Source organism: the organism of the source record quoted next, unplaced genomic scaffold, assembly GCF_019419815.1.
Source record: "Pyrus x bretschneideri cultivar Hongxiangsu unplaced genomic scaffold, Pyrus_bretschneideri_v1 Contig2, whole genome shotgun sequence".
Lineage (NCBI taxonomy): Eukaryota > Viridiplantae > Streptophyta > Magnoliopsida > Rosales > Rosaceae > Pyrus > Pyrus x bretschneideri.
In genome coordinates, this window is record NW_025999501.1 from 8,005,904 (window position 1) to 8,027,217 (window position 21,314).

The 21,314-nt window shown below is 35.7% G+C and overlaps 1 protein-coding gene, 1 long non-coding RNA gene and 1 pseudogene across 2 annotated transcripts; 2 read left to right on the plus strand and 1 right to left on the minus strand.

Annotated features, from left to right (window-relative positions):
• Positions 1 to 226: 226 nt before the first annotated feature.
• LOC125476814 lies at positions 227 to 2,797 on the plus strand (annotated as a pseudogene).
• A 747-nt stretch (positions 2,798 to 3,544) lies between these two features.
• On the minus strand, positions 3,545 to 6,307 carry LOC125476905. The gene is made up of 3 exons (XR_007258135.1): positions 6,017 to 6,307; positions 5,847 to 5,930; positions 3,545 to 4,359 (listed from the first exon to the last, which is right to left on the minus strand). It is a non-coding gene; the product is annotated as an uncharacterized LOC125476905 (long non-coding RNA).
• Positions 6,308 to 8,703: 2,396 nt separating this feature from the next.
• LOC103939455 (dynamin-like protein ARC5) lies at positions 8,704 to 18,294 on the plus strand. The gene is made up of 16 exons (XM_048583272.1): positions 8,704 to 9,298; positions 9,415 to 9,537; positions 9,623 to 9,844; positions 10,509 to 10,642; positions 10,735 to 10,827; positions 11,030 to 11,093; positions 11,549 to 11,597; positions 11,755 to 11,837; positions 12,239 to 12,396; positions 12,539 to 12,599; positions 14,265 to 14,327; positions 14,447 to 14,547; positions 16,433 to 16,490; positions 17,072 to 17,416; positions 17,655 to 17,819; positions 17,937 to 18,294. Exons 1-16 carry the CDS (start codon positions 8,780 to 8,782, stop codon positions 18,024 to 18,026), a joined length of 2,328 nt encoding a protein of 775 aa, XP_048439229.1. The 5' UTR covers positions 8,704 to 8,779; the 3' UTR covers positions 18,027 to 18,294.
• The last annotated feature ends 3,020 nt before the right edge of the window (positions 18,295 to 21,314 follow it).

Sequence of the window (21,314 nt, forward strand, 5' to 3'; positions counted from 1 at the left end):
ATTCTCTTCATCTCTCCTCCCGCATCCTCTTCCTTTTCAACAAAAACTCCACTGTCGCCGCCTCCAAGAAACCCCAGTACCCTAACTTTAAGTTGCTCCTCAGCACAGTCATCGCTCAACTTCATCTCCTCTTCTAACACCAAAAAGAGGCACTGGAAGAAAGGTACCTAAGCATCTCGAATACATCGGCTTCAGCGAATTACCATGCTGCCAGCTTTTAGATACAATGGTTGAAAATGGTTGTGAACCAACTCTTGAAATTTACACAGCCTTGCTCGTGGCTTATTGTAGGAACAATCTAATTGACGAGGCATTTTCTGTTCTTAACCTGATGAAGACCTTCCCGCAATGCCAACCTGACGTTTGTACTTACAGTACCTTGATAAAGTTTTACATTGATTTATTTACTTTAAAGTTTTTAAATTATTTAATGTTTAATTTACTTATTTTTAAAATTTTTTTTCTAATATATTTCTTTATTATTTAATTAATTAGGTACAAGGGTAAAGTTTTCAATTTGTTAACAAAATTTTGATTGAAGGGGTTATGTGACTTGAATTAAAACGTGAGGGGATGTTAGTGTATTGTCTTAAACGTGAGGAGGTTTTATGAAAATCAATAAACCTTGGAGGGTGTTAATGTAATTAATCCATAGATAAACACAAATCTCAAATTTAAACTCATTTATAATAATAAATAGTATTGTTAACATTATCATCATTTGAGAGTGTTGAGGAAAAATCACTCCTGCTAAAAACTAATTTTTTTTGTGTGTTGAAAATATGACATAGTAAATTAAGTGTAATAATACAATTAGTTACTTTTAAGTCCATCGATATTTTTACACTAAGGGAAGGAGAAGTTCGGCTAAGCCACATAATATGCAACCTAATTTAGTATCAAATTCGCCATCCACAAGATTCGAACTTAAGACCTCTCACTTCCAAGTGAAGAAGAATAACACAAAACTGTAGTATTGAGTGGCCAATTGGTTAGAAACTTGAAAAAGCAAATTTTCAACTAGATTTCTTGTACATTGAAAAATTTCTCATGCTTAAGCACTTTCACCTCAATCACAAGCTAAGAAAATTTAACAAGCAAACACACTCCCTTCTCTACTTGTCGAGTTACGTTTGGATGGATGCAAACTTTATCACATACCAAGTGGTGTTGCGAACTTGACAGGTCTTAAAGTTCTTGATCTGTACTTGAACTATTTCAACTCTACCATACCTACCTGGTTGTACAGTTTGAGCCATCTTGAGTCCCTTGATCTTTCTGGTAATGCTTTCCATGGTGAAATTTCCAGTTACCTTGGAAACTTGACAGCCCTTGTTGATCTTAAATTAGGTTGGAATCAGCTTGAAGGGGAAATCCCAAACTCATTTGGAACTCTTTGTAAGTTGACTTTTGTTGATCTATGGTGGAACAATTTTACGAGGAGGGTATCAAAAATCTTTGAAAGTTTGTCTCGGTGTTTTTCTAGTCAAATAAATCTTTTAGATCTTTCAGATAATTTTTTTCAGGTCATTTATCTGATAAGCTAGGAAGTTTTAAAAATTTACGCTACTTGATCTTTCATTTAATTTAATATCAGGTCCCATTCCAGTGTTCTTGGGCAATCTATTACACTTAGAGGAGTTGTACATTTTTAGCACTCTATTGGAGAGTGTTGTCTCTGAAGTCCATTTTACTAATCTTACAAGATTGATTAACTTTGCTGCAAATAACTACTCCTTGACTCTTAAAACCAGCCCAAACTGGGTTCCTCCTTTTCAACTTTCTATGTTGACTTTAAGTTCTTGGCGTCTGGACCCATCAAAGTTGCCTGCATGGCTTAAGTGTCAAAAACATTTGATTTCTCTTAACATGTCCAATATAGGAATTTCAGCTTACCATTCCGACTTGGTTTTGGAACATTTTTTCACTTAGTGTAGTGACCTTTGTGGATCTCTCATGTAATCAGTTGTCTGGCGAGGTTCCAACCATAGTTTCTGCCAAGTGGCCGAAACAAAAGCATTCCAATTCTTTGTTTTAAAAAATCGCTATTCAGTTAAGGTCTAACCAGTTCAATGGTTCATTGCCTTTTATGTCTTCGGTAGTGTTTGCACTAGATCTTTCCAATTCATCATTTTCGGAAACTCTCTCTCACTTCTTTTGTGATAGGAGTGATGTACCTAAAAACCTTCAAGTTCTTTATGTTGACAACAATCTCCTCACTGGAGAAATTCCTGATTGTTGGTTACACTGGCAAAACTTGACATCTTTGAATTTAGAAGACAACAATTTGACGGGAAAAATTCCAAGCTCTATTGGAGACTTACTTTCCCTTCGATCATTGCACTTGCGCAATAATAACCTATCTGGAGAATTACTTGTCTCCTTGCAAAACTGTGAGCAGTTGTTACTTCTTGACCTTGGTGGAAACAAGTTTGTTGGAAGCATTCCAATATGGTTTGGCCAAAGCTTAGTAGTTCTTAGTCTTCATTCAAATTAGTTCCATGGCGCCATTCCTGATAAACTCTGTAGTCTCATGAATCTCCAAATCTTGGACCTTGGGTATAACAATCTCTCGGGAACAATACCAAGATGTTTCCAAAATTTGTCATCCATGGCCATTACCTTTCCAAGAAATACCAGTTTTGAAGTTTTCAGTGAGCATAATGCTGGGTACGGTGTTGAGATAGCTGGTTTGGTTTATTTTGACAGGACCACCTACATAGAGAGTGCAGTTTTGTGACCAAAGGCAAAGAGGTGAAATATAACTCAATGCTTGGTTTAGTAGCTAGTGGTCAGGGTCGTCCTGAGATTTTAGGTGCTCTATGTGAAATTAATAAAAGGACCCCTATTAAGATAGGTTTTTTTTAAAAAGGGTAGGACAATGTATTGACACTAGAAAGTAATCACTTAAATCAAAATAAAGTTTAAACAATGTCACTAATAATAATTAAAAAGAGCTACAGACATAAAATTCACTAAATAATCAAAAGCAATTCAATATTAAACAAGAAAAAAAACTTCAAAAACTGTAACTTTAAAGTTTCACTCGATTATATAACATTATTATATAATAAAATTGGAAAAAAAAACCATTTTTTAAGGTGTTATTATTGCCATTAAAAGTATCTCATTGTACTCCAAATTTTTATATTTAGAAAGGGAAAAAAATTAAAGATTATAAAGAGTGCACTTGGAGATTTTAAAGTGCTAATAAAAGCAATTTTTAAATATAGAACATTATTTCATATAAATATATATATAATTTTTTTTTAGTACAACGATATATTTATACTAAGGGGAGGGTGAGTTTGGTTAAACTACATAATGGGCAATCAAATTTAGTATCGAATTAACCATCAATGAGATTCGAACCTAAGACATGTCACTTATAAGTGAAGAGGAATACCACCAGACCATAGTACTAAGTGGCTATTACATATAAATATTAGGTGACAAATTTTGGGAGCTCTTTCAAATTTGGAGCTCTGTGCGACTGCACTTTTCGCTTCCCCTTTGCTAGTGGCCTAGTAAACTTACTTTCTTTTCTTTTTTTCTTTTTTGATTAAGTGGAGGCTCTAAGCCCAAAATATGAAAAATGCAAGCCTGACTGGGCATAATCAAAACATGGAGGTCCCAACAACACCATCACTAAAGACATAAAACATAATAGAACTATACAAATGATTTTCAAATCTTTTTTTTATTTTAATAAATTACTATTTCAAGTAAACCAGATATCTGATGATTTAGTAGCATATTTGAATGTCACACCTTATCAAGTATTGTCTCATATATGGTTACATGTGGGAACTTCCATCTCAACTCCGAAACGGTTGGGGCAAAGATATTGCCTCAGTAAGATGAAACAGAAAGAGTAAGTTGGGAGTAGCAGTTTGTTACATGATTGATGCATTGTAAAAATATTACAAATTACAAGCGTGGATGGGTAAGCGACCGAAAAAGAAGACTGATGTCAAACCATCTACTCAAACATATTAAAAACAATAAAGGTCAAGAACTGAATGAAAATTAAAAGTTCACTCACAACAAAAGTAAAATATGACTAGCAGTAAGCATTACCGGAAGTAATTTTCTCTAGAAAGTCTCGCTGGTCCTTAATGCGGGCAATGTTTGAAAAACCTGGAGAAAAAGGGCAATGTCAAATCAGGACAAATTTGAAGCCATTTACTTGAAATGGCCCACACATTTCCATATTACGTAAACCAGTCCGCAGTATAACGAGCTTCTTAGTTACACCTGTGGCCACCGCATAAAATGCTAGAGAACCCTTTCACTGCATGTCCAACACATTATGGGGAATTTTGATTCCCAGCTTGATGAAGCTATCTCCTCTTGTACCTGGTTTAGAAATCAAAACAGAGAAGATACATTACGAAATTTCGATCATTCGTGCATTGAGGTAATACAAGCAGCAAAGGAGAAACCTCAACAAGCAGAGAGAGATACCATTTGAGCTATTACTAAGATGGAAGCTCCCTTTACTCAAGGAGAGCAGAAATACAAATACTTGAGCTGCTTAAACAACAAAAAGGTACAGTTCTCTACGCACTTCAATGTCAAACCGATAAACCTGGCCTTTAACGAAACAAGACATTGTAAAGGACCGAGATAGAGAAGAAATCAAGTAGTCGCTATTCTCCCAATTTAAACTTATTGTGCCAAAAACAAACTCTAGCAGGAGAGCTTATGGAATAATACCACAATCGTCAACAGAATTTCAGCCAAAAAGATCCACTCAAAAGCTCGAGGTCAGCAGTTAAAAGGAAATTTGCGCGTATAGGGGTGGTACAAGGGTGTAGATTAGGTCTCATCACCTGTGCTGATGTTCTCACATCCAACAAAGCTACCTTTGCACTGAAGCATCTTATAAAAACAGTCTACAAGTTTGTTCATTTTAAAGCTTTCAGGTGAGTAAATCATAGGTATATTTCTCAAGGACTTGTTGTTAGCTGATATGTGCCCATTCAAAAATTTGACTGAATCTATAACATAAAGTCTATGTACAGCACAAAAATGCTTAGTAAGACTGTAAGATACAAATCAAAATCGAAAGGAGGATTAATCACAAGATAAGGTGCTTCATACCTCGACTTGCTCTTAAAAGAATTCTTGGACTTCTTATTTCCGACTCCACTACTTTTTTTGTATATATATCTGTGTGTATGTGTGTGTGGATATGTTCATCAAAGCTTTTTGTCTCTTTTTGTCTTTTGAGAATTTTGAGCTACAAGATTACATAAACACTTTTAAGTTTTTTTTTTTTTTTTTGAGAAGAACGATAACACTTTATTAAAATATAACATGAATTACAACATAGTGGATAAGAAATCTATCATCTAGCAAAACTAGCTAAGACCTCTCAAGTAGATCTATTTACAAATAACATAACCTCAACCAAAATTATTTTACAGTTGTTAACATATCCTACATTATATGAGAAAAAAAAAATCTCTGAACTATAGAAGACCCCATATACAGAAACTTGGGAAACATACTGATGAAGTGAATGTCAACTACCAAAGGGTAATACAAAAACCAATAATCATCTTGCACTAAACCTCTACAAGACTGCCCCCACATACGACTCAAAATTAAGTTCCTCGTCCACAAGGTACAAAAATATTATAAGGAAAATTAATGAAAAGGGTTTGAAAACTTTGAGTTTTAATGATAAAGACAAAATAAAGGGTAAAATAAATAATATCAAAATTGACTTTTTAATGTAAAAATATAATTTTTCGTTAAAATAAATAGTACTGTAGATTTTTCGTTAAAACTTCTAATATTATATGTATGTATATACAGAGTTAGAGGGAGCGACGTACATCAAACTTTTCATTTTGATTTTCCTCCTCTGACATTTCGCTTGCTGCTTCCAATTTTTGTCGCTTCTTTCGAGGCAAATTTTTCTGCTCCAAACACTTGTCATGTCACACACTCGACCCAAATGAATTATAATAAAAAATTGAAAAGGAAAATGCAGGATTACAGTCACCTCACGCTCCCGCTTCCTCTTTCTTTCAGTTTTAAATCTTCAGCTTGTTGGGCACTGATTACCTCTTTTCCAGGGTGCTTTGCACTTTCATTGGATGCCTGTCAGCAGAAAGAACTTTGATATGTTGGGTTGTATCATGCTTCATCTTCTTCATCGGACTCCTCATCTTCTTGTCTCATCTGCACCCATTTATCTTCCAATTTGGAATTGGATCGACCCACAGTTGGAATGCAAAGAGAATCCAAAGTTGGAATTCATTGAAAACTTGAATTGAAAAAGATATTGGAGAGGGCAAAGATGAAAGTGTGTGAATTATACCCTAATATCTAGCCTATTTATGGACATTGGAAGCTGAAGATAAGGAGTGTCACGCAGATAAGAATCATATCTAAAATTTGTACAACCAATTACATCTCGACACGTGGCACTCAAAATCCTATCCGAAAAATTATTGAGATTACATATCGACAAGAAATCTGGAGAGTTACTCATTTTGGCAACACGTGTCACTCAAAATCATATCCGAAAAATTATTGAGATTACATCTCGGCAAGAAATCTAGAGAGTTACTCACTTTAGCGATATGTGTCACTCGAAATCATATCCGAAAAATTATTGAGATTATATCTCAAAAAACTATTGAGGTAGTTTAATTTAAGTAATCATATTAATTCAATTAAAATAATAAATTATGTTTAGCATATGACCTCCTCAGTTGGAGGTGGTTTTTTGTCATTAAAATATTAATTTTTTGGAGGGCTATAGGGCTAAAAAGAGCCCTCTGACCTCATTCGGATGGAGATGGCCTAAGTTCCTCATTTTGATGACCTCAGAGGTTCAAATGCATATTAGCCATATGATTATATTAGTTTATATTCAAAGGCTTAAAATATTTGACAACTTAATAAAGCAAAACCAACTTAAAATTTATGAACCATGAGAAAACTCATTTTCTTGTTTTGCTTCATTAAGTTGTCAAATATTTTAAGTTTTTGTGATGAATCCAAATATGCGCACTTTCGCGGACGGCAGTGATGCTCAGATTCAAGTAACCTACCAAACAAAGAACAAAGTGGAAGCAAGCCTAAAATTGGGGAGGGGGATTTTGCCGGCCAAAGGCTATCCGGTCAAGTTAGTAAGCGGTTTTAGACTCAAGAGGATATCTAGAATAAAATATTTGTTCTAAACCAGAAGAATCATAGAGGATATCTATAAATAAATATTGTACCCTTTTAGGGATTGCGATTACCTTCCTCAAGAGATTGGTCAGAAGGAGAACACAACGGGCCTCCAACAGCTCACAGACATGCATGAATCAGAGCTGACATCTCTTCATGCTAGCCATCGAAAGGTGGTTGAGGAGTATCCGAAAGTATATAACCTTGGATATCTTCCAGGCTACGCACAGAGAGACCATATAGGGGGCCTGGGATGTCTATTGGAAGAGATCAAGAACACGGATTTCCCTGTCACAAAGGATCTGTTAAACGAAATCTCAAACTTGGAAATGGAGCGGGAAAGAGGAATCCAGTCGTAGTGATAATCCAGTGTCTAATGCTCTTGTAGATCCACCAGCTTCTGTCGAAGGGAAGGAATTTGCAAAAGAGGATTAGCCTTGACACTTTGCTAGGATGGGGCATGTCCCTTCCCTGACACGAACTTGCATGGATTAGCCTAAGTACTTTGCTTTGAGGACTCGCATTTGTTGAATTTTAGAACACATGTTCTTTTTATTCTTTAAATTTTGAATAGCACGTAGTTTTGATCTTTTTTAAGAAATCGGATCCCTTCCTGAGCTTAGCCTTCAATGCAAATGATCTGGATCGTTGAAATTTGATCTAACGACTACAAATAAGGGAATCCTCTAAAAATTATAATAATTGCAGCTGTTTGATTAAATTTCAACGGCCGTATGATTTGTTCAGAAGATTCAGCCTCCTAAGCTCAGAAGGGGATCCGGTTCCTTTTTTTGGGCCCTTTAGTCCAATTTTCTTGGAAAACTAGAAAAGTTGTTTCCAATTATCTTGTGACTTGCATCCTATATATCTTTTTTTTTTTTTTTTTTTTCAATTTTCAGTGTCCATTTTGCTCTAGAACAATCGTAGCGGGGATTGAACTTTTATCCTATCCTAATTTCTTGTTTAGAAGAGCTTAATTATTTATTCAATCTAGTGGAATATGTCATCCTACAATAGAAGTGGTTTATTTTTATTTTTTGTTTAACCAACATATTTATTATCCCATATTTTTTAATGAGCTGTTTTTTCTTTTTACCAACATATTTATTATCCCATATTTTTTAATGAGCTGTTTTTTATAAAACAACCACAACTCCAAATCAATCTTAAAAGAACACTATTTCGTTGTTGAAAGAAAATCAACCGATGGCGAAAGAAAAGCAACAATTGCTGCTGAAACTTTTATTAAAGAAGAACACGTGTCCAATTTGTAATTTTAATTTCAATTATTTGAATACCATGTTCATATATAATTGAGTTTCAACAGCAACGGCTGCAATTCTTTCACCAGCAAGGGAGTGTTCATATTAAAATGGCTGAATATAATATTTAAAAACTAGTACCTAATAAAGTACGATCACTCGTTTTTTTCAAGAAACAAACAAATCGTTTGGAAAAAAAAAGGAAGAAGATAAAGTTTGAAATGTGAAACGTCCTGCTCCGAGTTTCTATCTGAATAACGGTACTGTATCAACTGGCCTACGCTCCACTTCACTCTACCAGTATCAGAAGAAGCGGCGCAGCAATGTCGAGTGAGGAGGCGGAAAATGAAAAGAAATGGGCGGAGGAGGAGGAGGAGGAGCAGTGCCGTCTGTACGAGGCCTACAACGAACTCCACGGCCTCGCGCAGGCCTTCGACACTCCATTCGACGCGCCAGCGGTGCTTGTGGTGGGCCACCAGACCGACGGCAAGAGCGCCTTGGTGGAAGCACTTATGGGGTTCCAGTTCAACCACGTAGGCGGCGGCACCAAGACCCGCCGCCCAATTACCCTCCACATGAAGTACGACCCCCAAGCCCACTCCCCCGTCTGCCGCCTCCTCCTCCCCTCCGATGCCAGTTCCGATTACGAAAAGTCTCTCTCGCTCCAAGAAATTCAAGCCTACATTGAAGCTGAGAACATGAGGTTGGAGAAGGAGCCTTGTCTTTTCTCCGCTGAGGAGATCATCATTCGAGTCGAATACAAGTATTGCCCTAATCTTACCATTATCGACACTCCTGGATTAATCGCTCCGGCTCCTGGTCCAAAGAATCGAGCTTTACAGGTTTTCCATTGTGCATAATGTTTGAATTTCGAGTAGGAAACATGATGCTTTCATTGGTTTCGTTCAGAATTTCGATAGATGTTGCGTTGTAAATCTGTAATTTATGATGATTACAGGGCCACGCTCGTGCGGTCGAAGCTCTAGTTCGTGCGAAAATGCAGCATAAAGAGTTCATAATTTTGTGTCTTGAAGATTGCAGTGACTGGAGTAATGCTACTACAAGAAGGGTTGTAATGCAGGTGTTGCTTCTTTTGTTCTGTTTATGCATTGTGTTGTGTTAATTTATTCTTTTCGATCAAGCTTTACCTTGCTTATCGTCTGCAGATTGATCCCGAGCTCTCAAGGACTGTGATTGTCTCAACCAAACTTGATACCAAAATACCCCAGTTTGCTCGTGCCTCGGATGTGGAAGTATTTCTCTCACCTCCCACTTGTATGCTCGATGGGTGTATCTTGGGAGACTCTCCCTTTTTCACTTCTGTGCCCTCTGGAAGAGTTGGCGTTGGCCATGATTCGGTTTACAGATCTAATGAAGATTTCAAAAAGGTACTCGTGCTCGCCCTCTATTCATTTTTGGAGAGTAAAAAGCGAGGAATGGTTGTAGTATTCATTCAGCGACCTTAATTGATAGTTGCCAATATTCCGCTGCAGAGTGTTGTTTTTGTCATTTAATGATATAAAGCTTAAGCTTTAAAGTAGATCATTATTATTTAGTAACTATATTGCATTGAGTGTGATATTTTAATCCACTGATCCTCGGAGCAACTTTTGAAGTCAGAATTTGCAACTTTATGGCTCTAAATGCTGGCCTGTTTCTGATCCGACTAATGGTTGTTCTTCTGGAAGAAATTTTGCTAGTAACAATAATTTGGCAGTATGAAAGTTGTAATATGTACCCTGCTCATCAGAACTTTGGCCCGAAACTTTTCAGGGTTAGGAGCTTTGGTTGTGATATTTGCGTCAATCCTGATACCGTTTAAATTACGTACTGCGTGCGGAATTTTTTTTTAAGTTTATTCCTCTTTGTGCTATCCCTTGATGCTTTCTTTGTCTATAGTTCCTATGCTAATTTTTTGTCAGCTGTTGCTGGTAGATTCTTTGTATTCCGTTAGATAATAAGCATAAGATTGGGTATGCCGGTATACAATTATGTTCCTTTTTTCTTTTGATGTGGAATCATAGCTGGCTGGTTTGAACTTTCTTTATGCAGGCAATATCATTAAGAGAGATGGAAGATGTTGCAAGCTTGGAGGAGAAAATGGGCCGGTCACTGTCAATACAAGAAAGAAGTCGAATAGGTGTAAGCAAACTTAGGTTGTTTTTGGAAGAATTACTACAGAAAAGGTTAGTAATAATCCTGTTCTTCCTATTCTGATAATAATAATGACAACTTGCTAAGTTCCATGGCTAAAAGTTTGGGAATCAAATTTTGCAAGGTATATGGATAATGTGCCACTAATCGTTCCACTTCTTGAGAAGGAGTTCCGTAGCGCAACCAGAAAGATGAATGAAATAAATCAAGAACTCAGGTCCACAGTTTTAACTTACAGAGCACATATCTTTAGGGCAATTAACAGACTGGATGCAATTTATGGCACTTTATTTGCTTAAACTCTGGTCAGACCATTGACCAGGAAGGTTAAGCAAATTTTGTTTTCTCTGGTATTATAAATTTATCTTACTTATTTCTTTTATATTGGTTGGTTATATTGCATTATTTTGTTTATGCAGCACTTTGGATGAACTGAAACTGAAGGAGAAAGGAAGAATATTTCATGATCGGTTCTTGACAAAGGTTTCAGTAGTTTAGATGTTGTCATTTAAAAGTACTCATATGTTGTTGTTATTCATATCTTAGTATCGGAGTCTTCCGTGGCTGATATATTGTACCTTATCTATGGGGTAGTAGAATGGCCTCACACTATAGTGCTAAAGGTTAGGACCACATTGAGATCTCACATGAAGGACCCGAGTTTTAGTGTGGTTAAAAGTAGATTAGGGTCTTCAATTTTTGTTTTCCTTCAGAATTTTTGGGGTGGAAGAAATTATGTGAACTAGTCATAATGTTAGCTTGTATTTGATTTGTGCTTACATTAGAAGTCTCATGGTTTTATGAAACCTTTTATGTTTACCATTTATTTTTTTCATTGGTTTGGCTGTTTTAGTTTCTAGTTTTTCATTTGTATTTAAAATTTTAATGATTAGAAACTATTGTTATTTTTACTGACAAAAGTTTTCTTTGTTCCTCAGTTATCATTGCTACTGAAAGGAACAGTTGTTGCACCTCCAGATAAATTTGGTAAATAAGCTTAAGTTGCTTATTAGTTAACCGCAAACTATTTAAGCTTAGTAAAGGTGAAATGATACAGGATGAGAGGACGAATGATGAAAATTCGTTTCATGTTGATGGAGTCTTTCCTATTCTAGTTTCATTCATATATTGTTCCTTTTTCAAGGTGAAACGCTACAGGATGAGAGGACTAATGGAGGGGCATTTGTTAGCAACGATGGCCTGCAGTTCCCCCACAAGCTTATACCCGTAAGTTATAGAATTCTCAAGACTGTAGATTTTCTTTTTCCTTTTTTATTTTCTTTTGTGTTTGCATGGCTCATATTGTGGCAGGAACTTTTTCATACTGAAAATTTTCAGAAATCTCTTTCTTTCTCTCTCTCCAGATTTTTTGGCTTATTTGTATTTCTTTCTAAATGTTGGAATCAGCCTTGCTTCTTCCCTTCCAATATGAGTACCAAACCATGCAAAAAATCAGGCTATTTAAGTTGCTGCCTTTCTTTGTTTTTTCTCGTTAACATCTAGGTGAAATTTTTTACTAGACTGAAAAATGTAGACTTGTTTCTTGCGTATGTTCTGGACCCAAACTGACCGAACCTTTTAGAGTTTCATATACATGCATGTAAGCACTGTGTATCCTTTGTGTTCAGAATGCAGGAATGCGTCTATATGGGGGTGCACAATACCATCGTGCCATGGCTGAGTTCCGTTTTGTAGTTGGTGGTATAAAATGCCCTCCAATTACACGGGAAGAAATTGTAAATGCATGTGGAGTGGAAGATTTACATGATGGAACAAACTACTCAAGGTATTTTTAATTTTATATTATCATACCTGTGATTCTGGTTCTTAAGCTGCAATATTTGTGCTCCAATATTTTTCTTGATGTTTTTGTGTCCCTTTCTATTATTAATCCCTTTTCCATTTCAAATTTACTTTTGATAAATCAGGACAGCTTGTGTAATAGCTGTTGCAAAGGCCCGTGATACATTTGAGCCTTTCCTCCATCAGGTGATGAATAATTTCTCAGTAATTTATTTCCCATTTTTCTTTCCTTCTATCTTTTCCCTGTGACACGAGTTATGTTATAAGTAGTGCAATATAGGTATCATGTGTCATCATGTGTTTAAAAGTTATGATCAATATAGTTATTAATTTTAAAGTCTGTCTGCTCGGGTAATTGAATAAAATGCAAGCCTTGAAACAGAGCACCTACAAGCTACATTTTACCTGACAGATGCTAGACTATGAGAACTCTATTAAATCTGACGTTTTCATAAAGAAACTACCTCATAAACAGCAATGATCTATAGGAACCCTCAAGGGAGCTCCCCCAGATTTTCTTCTTTCAATGTATCTTGAAGAAATGGATTGGAAACTTGCAATTCTAAAAATATCTCCCAGTTTCACCTTCTAGTGTCCCTTTAAATCGTAATGTTATCATACAATTAATATACCTAACAATTTTTCGATCTTGAACCACCCTCGTTTTAATAAAATATTCAGGAGATACATGTAGGTCAGCATATCATTATCATTGCTCGTGTAATATTCTTACTTGGGGGTGTACTCAATTAGGAGTTTAAAGGATTTTAAAAAAGTTTGCAAATCCATATGTATTCAATCAAGAATTTAAATGAATCCATGTAAGTCCATGGGTATTCAAGATTTTAAAGTAGTTTATAAAACTCCGTAGAAATCTGAGTGTATTCATTCCGGATTATAACGTGGTTCATAAAACTCCATGTGTATTCAATTAGGATTTGATTTTAAGATATTTAAAAGATGAATGATTTGGAGGGATTTTATAACGGTTTAAGGTTTTAGGAAATCAGGCCTCTCCCCCTAAAATTTCTGATGATTTCACCTAAAATTCACATGGAGTCTATGAAACTTGATTAAACTCCATAGGTTTGTAAATTTTTAAAATCTTTTAATTTTATTGCAAGAATTTCTTATATAAAAACAATTGTTGCAATGATCTTTTGGTTGTTTTCTGCTGAATAATTAGGCTTTGCACTACATAAAATAATTGTTTCAAATGAAAGAATAATTCATATATTCTGGCACCTCGCATTCACCATCAATTAGCAGGGGGTGGCTGACTGGCAGTGGACGATGGGCCTGTGGTCTTGGTAAATTTGTTTAGAAAACGGCTTTCCCCTTCGATCAGAGCAAGTCATTATCTGAATTGCCATCTACCAGGAAGATATTTTTTTGTTTGCGATCACAGAAAGTAATCAGAAATTGCAAAATATATATTTTTGGTAGCTTGGTAGGTTTGGAAAATGGCTTCCCTAATAAAAGAGGAATACATTTTAGGAACCTCCTTTTTTCAAGGGGTTTATTTCCATTGACTAGGAAGTTAGTGTTAATTAATCAACCCACCCAAATGATGAAATTGAAAATTTATATATTCTCGTAGGTTATATTCGATGGAGCAAGCATATTGTGTTTCTTCTGTTTTTATGAATAAATTTTGGCTGATGTTAATGGAAACTTCCCTATAGAATTAAGGAATCTACCTATGTAATCTTAAGGAATCTTGAAAAGGTTCAGTAATTTGGTCCTTTGTTTAGGACTCTTATTCAGACTACATATTATTTCGCAAGTAAATATCTTGTTATGACTGTCATGGTCTTAGCTTTTGAAAATTAATATTTTCTACTCATGCAGTTAGGGTGTAGGCTCTTGCACATTCTGAAGAGATTACTTCCTATATCAGTCTATCTTCTTCAGGTATGGACTACAGTCTACACCATTGTGTAGGTTGGTGGTTTCCAAATCTTGTGTGCGTATAATAAACTCCTCAAGTTCTACACAGTTAATTCTTGCAATTTCTATCTTGCGTTCTACAGAAAGATGGTGAGTATTTAAGTGGCCATGAGGTGTTTCTGAGGCGTGTTGCTTCTGCTTTCAATGACTTTGCAGAATCTACTGAAAGGGCATGTCGTGAAAAGTAAGCTGCTTTACTACTTATATATATATATATTACTATCTTAGTAAGTGAATACCCTGTTTAGGTTTTTATTTTCTTTTCGTTTTTTTTCTAATAGGAATACATTAAAACAGGCATGTTATAACTAAATCAAACTTAACAGTGGCGGATCCATGATTTTTTCACCGGGTGGGTGACGTGCAAAGCTTCTCAAATTTTTATGGGAACAAAAAATGCCCTTAAAAATCAAATCATGCTGTTGTGAATCTGATTCATAATTTAAAGAATGAATGAGCTCTATAATTGCCCCCAAAATTTTTATGATACATTATAGATTCGTTAATACTTAATAGTAGTAGTAATTATAGAAAATGATAAGCCCCTCTGAAGCTTTCCTTTTAAGTGCTAAGCCAAAGACCAACATTTGAAGCTTGCTTCAAAGTTGAAAAGTTGTAACGGGGAGATGGAGCCCTTGAAAACCAACATTTGAAGATTGCTCTAAAGTTGAAAAGTTCTTTATTACCTTCTGGCTCAATTTGCAACCAACTCCGAACTTTTAAAATCTCACATACAGTACAGCACTCCAAACAGGATATCAACCTTTGATAAAGCTTGAGAAGAATAACTCCAGCCCACTTGAAGAACTCAAAACCTGTATCTATAAGAAACCCTTATCATACATACTGTTAATTAATTTCAGAAAATTGACAGGTCATTTCTTTCCATTTTAAAATGGCTGATGTCGTTTCTATTTCAATGAAAGGACCAAACGGTGCCATTCGGTCCAGGACTTTTTAACTAACAACTAACAAGCTTTTTCTTTTCCTGTCCTCTTCCTTTGCCCTTGCACTGGCTTAGCTGCCATGGGCAGTAGCTGCGCTACCATGGCTCGTTTTCAAATCTGGGTGGCAAAAATTCTTGTCCATTCCTGATCCTGACATATCCTGTATTTACTAACACACAAGGAACATATATTGCACTTACTAACACATACTGATATTATAAACAACAAAGTATCATTATCATTGATGACTTCCCCATTCCAAGTAAACATGCCCCATAAGTGTATTACCTAATCTTTTTATAGCGATGCCTAACTGTTCATTCCAAACCATCTTTCAGAGGTCTGCATTTAGTCTTTAGAAGAGTATGGTATACCAAATTTCTTGTTCTTTAGAATAAAAAATGATAAAACTCGTAAAAGTTTCATTACTATGTTTTATTGATCCATTGAAGTTTAGTCAGGAAATGTAGGGCCTTTTGAGAGGTTCTCAAATGGGATGCCACTCATTGATCCAAGAAACGCGTTTTGGCGCTCTCAAGCAAAATCTTTAGCCACTATGGAACTAGAAATTTTAAGAGGAAAAAGGGCCCAAGCGAACATCTCAACTCTCATTAAAGTTTACCAAAACCAGTTTCACCTAAAGGTCTAATCTCGGTTCATGAAGGAAAAGTCTTGAATTCATCCAACCAGCACAGGAAGCCAAGAAACAAATGCGACATGTGGGCTTTAGAAATTTAGGAGGAATACCCAATTGCAGGTCTGCATGGATGCAATGAACCACAAGTAACCTAGATTGATTCCCTAGATGCTGAATTGGCCAAATTACGTAAATTACAACTAGGGTGGATCTGATGAACTAGAATTCTTGTACACGCCTAATGCCCCATGTACTAAGGTTATTTTCATTCAATCTTCCAAACTAGATACATAAAAATATAGTTCAGGTAATTAAATGTGATACTCTTTCATTAAATGCAGCAGTAAAACATTAAAATGCAATTTATTGATAAATTAAACTTCAAGTGAGTTAGGAGCATATACAATCCCCAAGAATGTGTATATCTTATATATCCCTGTTTCCTTCACCTGAACCTGCTCCTGTTAAATATGTTTTTGCTGCAGATGCATGGAGGATTTAGTAAGCACCACCCGTTATGTCACCTGGTCTCTTCACAACAAGGTAATCATAGTTGACTGTGAAGGCATTCCTACATGTGTTATGCTTTCAAATTGGTCTATTTTGTTGCTGTACGAAAATTTGAATAGTTTGATAGTGTAATAATGAAATAGATTTAGAAGGAAGAGTTACAGCAGCCAAAAACAGTTACAGAAGGCTCTTTTTCTGGTTGAACAACTTGGAAAACAGGAGATAACCTCGTTCTCGCTTTCTGGCTTACAGAAAGATATAAAAAGACTACTATTGTAGACCTACTAGGCTAAATAGATTAACTTCTGAAATACTACAAGTCTTGTTAGAGGCCTTGGAGAAAATTATCTTTTATGCCATATAAACAATAAGTATGATCTCAACCCTCTAAAATAGCATAATAAGAAGGAAAAGGACGTAATATTCCTATTAAAATAGTCTGTTAGTATAGTTAAGAACCGACATTTTACTGTTTATGTATATTTCCTTTTTTTATATTGTGGAACCCGAAAAAGGGAGCATTCAAGCCTTATAATTTCTATACTATTCATTATATTGCATGATTTTTCCCTATAAAATCTATTTGCTATACTAATTTGATGCCTAATTAGTAGAATCGAGCTGGGTTACGTCAATTTTTAGACTCTTTCGCTGGAACAGAACATGCCACAACAGGTGGTAGTGGTGTATCTGCTGGTCTTTCCCAAGATTCATCCGTTGGGTCGGTCACCGGTGAGAAGGATACCAAGTCACGGGGAGATGTGAAGCTCAGCCATGTGGCCTCTGGCACTGATTTGACATCTTTTATTCATTCAACAGAAACAAGGCTGGCTGATCTTTTAGACAGTACACTTTGGAATAGGAGGCTTGCTCCTTCATCTGAAAGGATCGTTTATGCTTTGGTGCAGCAGATATTTCATGGCATAAAGGAATATTTCTTAGCCTCTGCAGAGTTGAAGGTTTGTAATATAAACTGCTGCTTTCCAAATCTAACTGAGTAAGCGCAAGTGATAACTAGCACGCCTATTTGGTTGATGTTTCCGGACATTGTGAATAATGACTTGTTTCTTTAGTTTTAAATCAGACACAGATACAGACACATATTCTACTTCTAACTTTTAATGGTTCTGTTGGTTTATTTTTACCTGCTAATGGGACGTTTTATTTTGTTTAATAACTTGTGCCTTTGTTTTGCAGTTCAACTGCTTTCTTCTGATGCCTGTTGTAGATAAGTTGCCTGCTCTGCTTAGAGAAGACTTAAAATCTGCTTTTGAGGATGACTTGGATAATATTTTCGATATCACAAATCTGAGACGCTTATTAGGCCAGCGAAAGCGAGATGCAGAAATTGAGATTAAAAGGGTATTTCAATTTTGCCTTGTGTTTCTACCCACTTATGACCTGTCAAATTGCCCTCTCTTTCTTACCCACTTCACGCGTGCTTTTACACATTTGTTTGACATGCTGTTGGATTTGCAGATCAAGAGGCTTAAGGACAAGTTCAGATCACTACATAAGCAGCTTAGTTCGAATCAAGCGATTGCTCCTGCCTTTCCCGACTACCATTGATATCCGAAGTCAAATCGCTGGATAAGTTATCTCTTCGGGAGCGTGCTTATGATAATGACATATGTGGTGGCTTGGAGAAATTTAGTGGAACAATGACATATGTGGTGGCTTAGAGAAATTTAGTGGAACAATCTTACATGTTTATCTGGACCAGAGGATTCTATTTCATTGCGTGGACTATGTTTTGTGAACTATAACTTCTCTTTTACAAATGAGATATGCTTTGTTTCGCAATCTTTCAATAATATCTACTGGCGTATTTTCTGTTTGGAGCAGCATGTTAGAGTTTTGGCGAGTTTTCACGGCCTTCCGTCTAAGAACAACTTGCATGACATGGGTACACCGCTACGTCACGTGACGTCCAGTGCCAATGAAATAAAGACGTGTAAGTTTTTGTTCACACGTCCTTATTTCGTTTGGCACTTGTCACCCTTCATTCAATCTAGAGCCACTTGGCGTTCCAACTCAGTTCGGACAATGCACTTGGATTGATAAATTGCTTAAGCTTTCTTTGCTTTTAGGCCCTTGTCTCCATCCATCACTGGGCTCGTCTTCGGCCGCGAAACTGGTGGTGGTCGATTGGCCTTGGTCTAGGATTGATGTCGACCCGTGTCATCTTCAATTGACATTAACTTGTTTATTTGTTTGTTTGGAGGAGTCGAAAATAAAGGGTTCAGGATAAATTTAGAATTCTTTACAATTTTATAGTTTTCAAATACAACTGTAATTCTTTATTCTTCTCCATAATGAGACATTTATATGAATACAACGAGCAATACTAGGAAATAAATAAAATCAAAATAATTTGTCCACGAGACAAGGAAACGTAGACCAAATCATATCAAATCTCTAAAATAGTTCATATTTTCCAACACCCCCTTCAAACTCCCGATGTACCAATAAGGAAATAAATTCTAATTTGAAATTTTGTAAGTTCAACAACCCCTTCTCAGGACCACAAATTTAAGTCACACGTGCAAGAAATTTTCATCGGTGAACCTAACGTCAATCTTTACGAAAACTCAGCAAATCACAATTCTTTGGAACTAACGCCTCTTTTTGAAAGCCTAGTTAGAACAAACACCTTTTTGAAAAGGCCAACTAACAAATCATGATTCTCGGAGTTGCCACCTCTTTTCGAAAGTACAACTGAAACTAACGCTAATATTTTCAAAAAACCAATTCTTTTTTCGAAAGCCCTATAAAGAAAACTCTTTGTATGTTGGAAGTAATGCCTCTTTTCAAAAGTTTAATTGGAAAAAACATTAATATTTTTAAAAGCCCAAATAAAGCCTCTTTTCGGAAGCTCCAACCAACAAATCTTTTTTTTTTTTTTTCCTGCAATTCTTTTTTCACTCTTCCTCTTTTTTTTCTTCCTCCTCAAACTCATAATCAAAGTAAATAAAAAGAAAAATAAAATAAAGCACAAAAGGCCCCATGATAGGAAACGGATATCATGCCAGATTTTTTTTCTTTTCCCCAAGCGAGGACAACACAATTTTTTTTTTTTCTCTTCATGGCAACGATAACACTTTAACTTCTTCGTTTTGTTCTAACAATTGTGGATAATCTTCACCCTCAAGTTCATAGTATGTGGGTTCATGAAGAAAATTAGCTTCGCGCATCCATAGGAAATCGCCTACAATCTCAAATAAAACTTTAATATTTTATTCTTCTCGATAAGGAAGTAATTTATAAGAATACACTGAAGCAATAATAGAAAATAAATAAAATAAAAACCATCCCTTGTCAACATGACAAGAAAATCTACACCAAATCAAATCATATCATATCAAATTCTTAATCAAATCAAATCATATCATATCAAATCCCTAAAATACTTTATTTTTTTCAACAATTTGTTTATTTGTGGTTTTGGAAGTTCGCATAGGGATTGCCATTGGCATCATCATCAGTTTTTCTAGTGTAAACTCATTTCTTGTAATTATGTAGTCCAACGGCTAATGGAATAAGATGATCTCAAAACTTAGAGGCTAGCATCCAAACACATCTTCTAAGAACAACGTCAGTCAGCATTTCAAGTCTCCCTTAAGCAGTAAGTCATAGTAATTTTTTTGAATGAGATAGTTTTAGTGCATCTGAAAAATTACAGAGAGAGGCGGAAATGTATAAAACAAAAGAGGGTGGAGGAAGAATCCATTAGGGTTAGCTCAATGGTGAAGGTGGGTAGGAGTAAGTTAGATATAAATAGCCTAAAACCGTTTTTTGTAATGAAGCAAAAAAAAAAAGAAGGAATATAGTAGAAATTAAGAGAATATATATGCGATAAACTTGAAAAGGGAAACTAGCCCTACTCTAGTGTCACCCGCGCACTCCCAAAGTAAGAAAAAGTTTTGCTTGACTCTCAAGTCTCAAGACTCTGATTTGTGAATTTAGGGTTAGGGAGTTGTGTGTTGTTAAGTCCCCAAGTGGGAGTGCAAATCTTGTTGTTAATTGGGTTTAGGGTATGCGAGTGTGTGATCATCTCAAGTTGTCTAACTTTGCTAGAGATGTTGATGACCAGTATTCTTTAAGAGATGCAAATGAAAGCAAAAGCCAGAAGTTAGTTAGTTACACACTTCTTAATGATTATAATCCCAAATAATGATAATTATTGGTGTTTTGGCACACTCCAAAAGGAAGGTGGCCCATCGAACCTCAAATTGGTCCACGACCAAACCCATATTCATGTGAGTTACGTGGATGAGATTAAAGAATGAGGTGCATGATATCAGCATGAAGTGGGATGATGAAGACCCACAATATTTTCCAAATTTTCTGATTTTATCATATTCCAAATATACAACATGATTGAATATATAAACAAACAAAAATATTATACTTGGCTCCTTATTTGTGAGGATGATTTCTTTTTCAATGATGGTGTGCCATTATTCTACCGTTCAAACTAGGGATGGGTTCGGTTTGGTTTTTGACCGAAACCAGAAATCAAACCAAAATTACTGTTTGGTTTGGTTTCCTTTCGGATTTTTCGGTTCAGTTCAACATCGGTGTTTCAGTTTTTTCCGGTTCAGTTTCGGTTTGGTTCAGTTATTTTTATTTTTATTTTTCCTTCTGCAACTTTTTTAGGTTGAAGAATAAATCAATTTGTTTCCAGATACATGGATTGTAGAACAAATTCAATAAACTGACCTTATCATTCCCTATCATTAAGCAAACGAATTTTCAAATTCAATCATCGAAAAAGTCCAAAATCTGGATTTCATCTAAGTTTTTAGAATACTAGTTTTTATATCATGAAAATCTTTCATAAAGAAGTGTATCTCT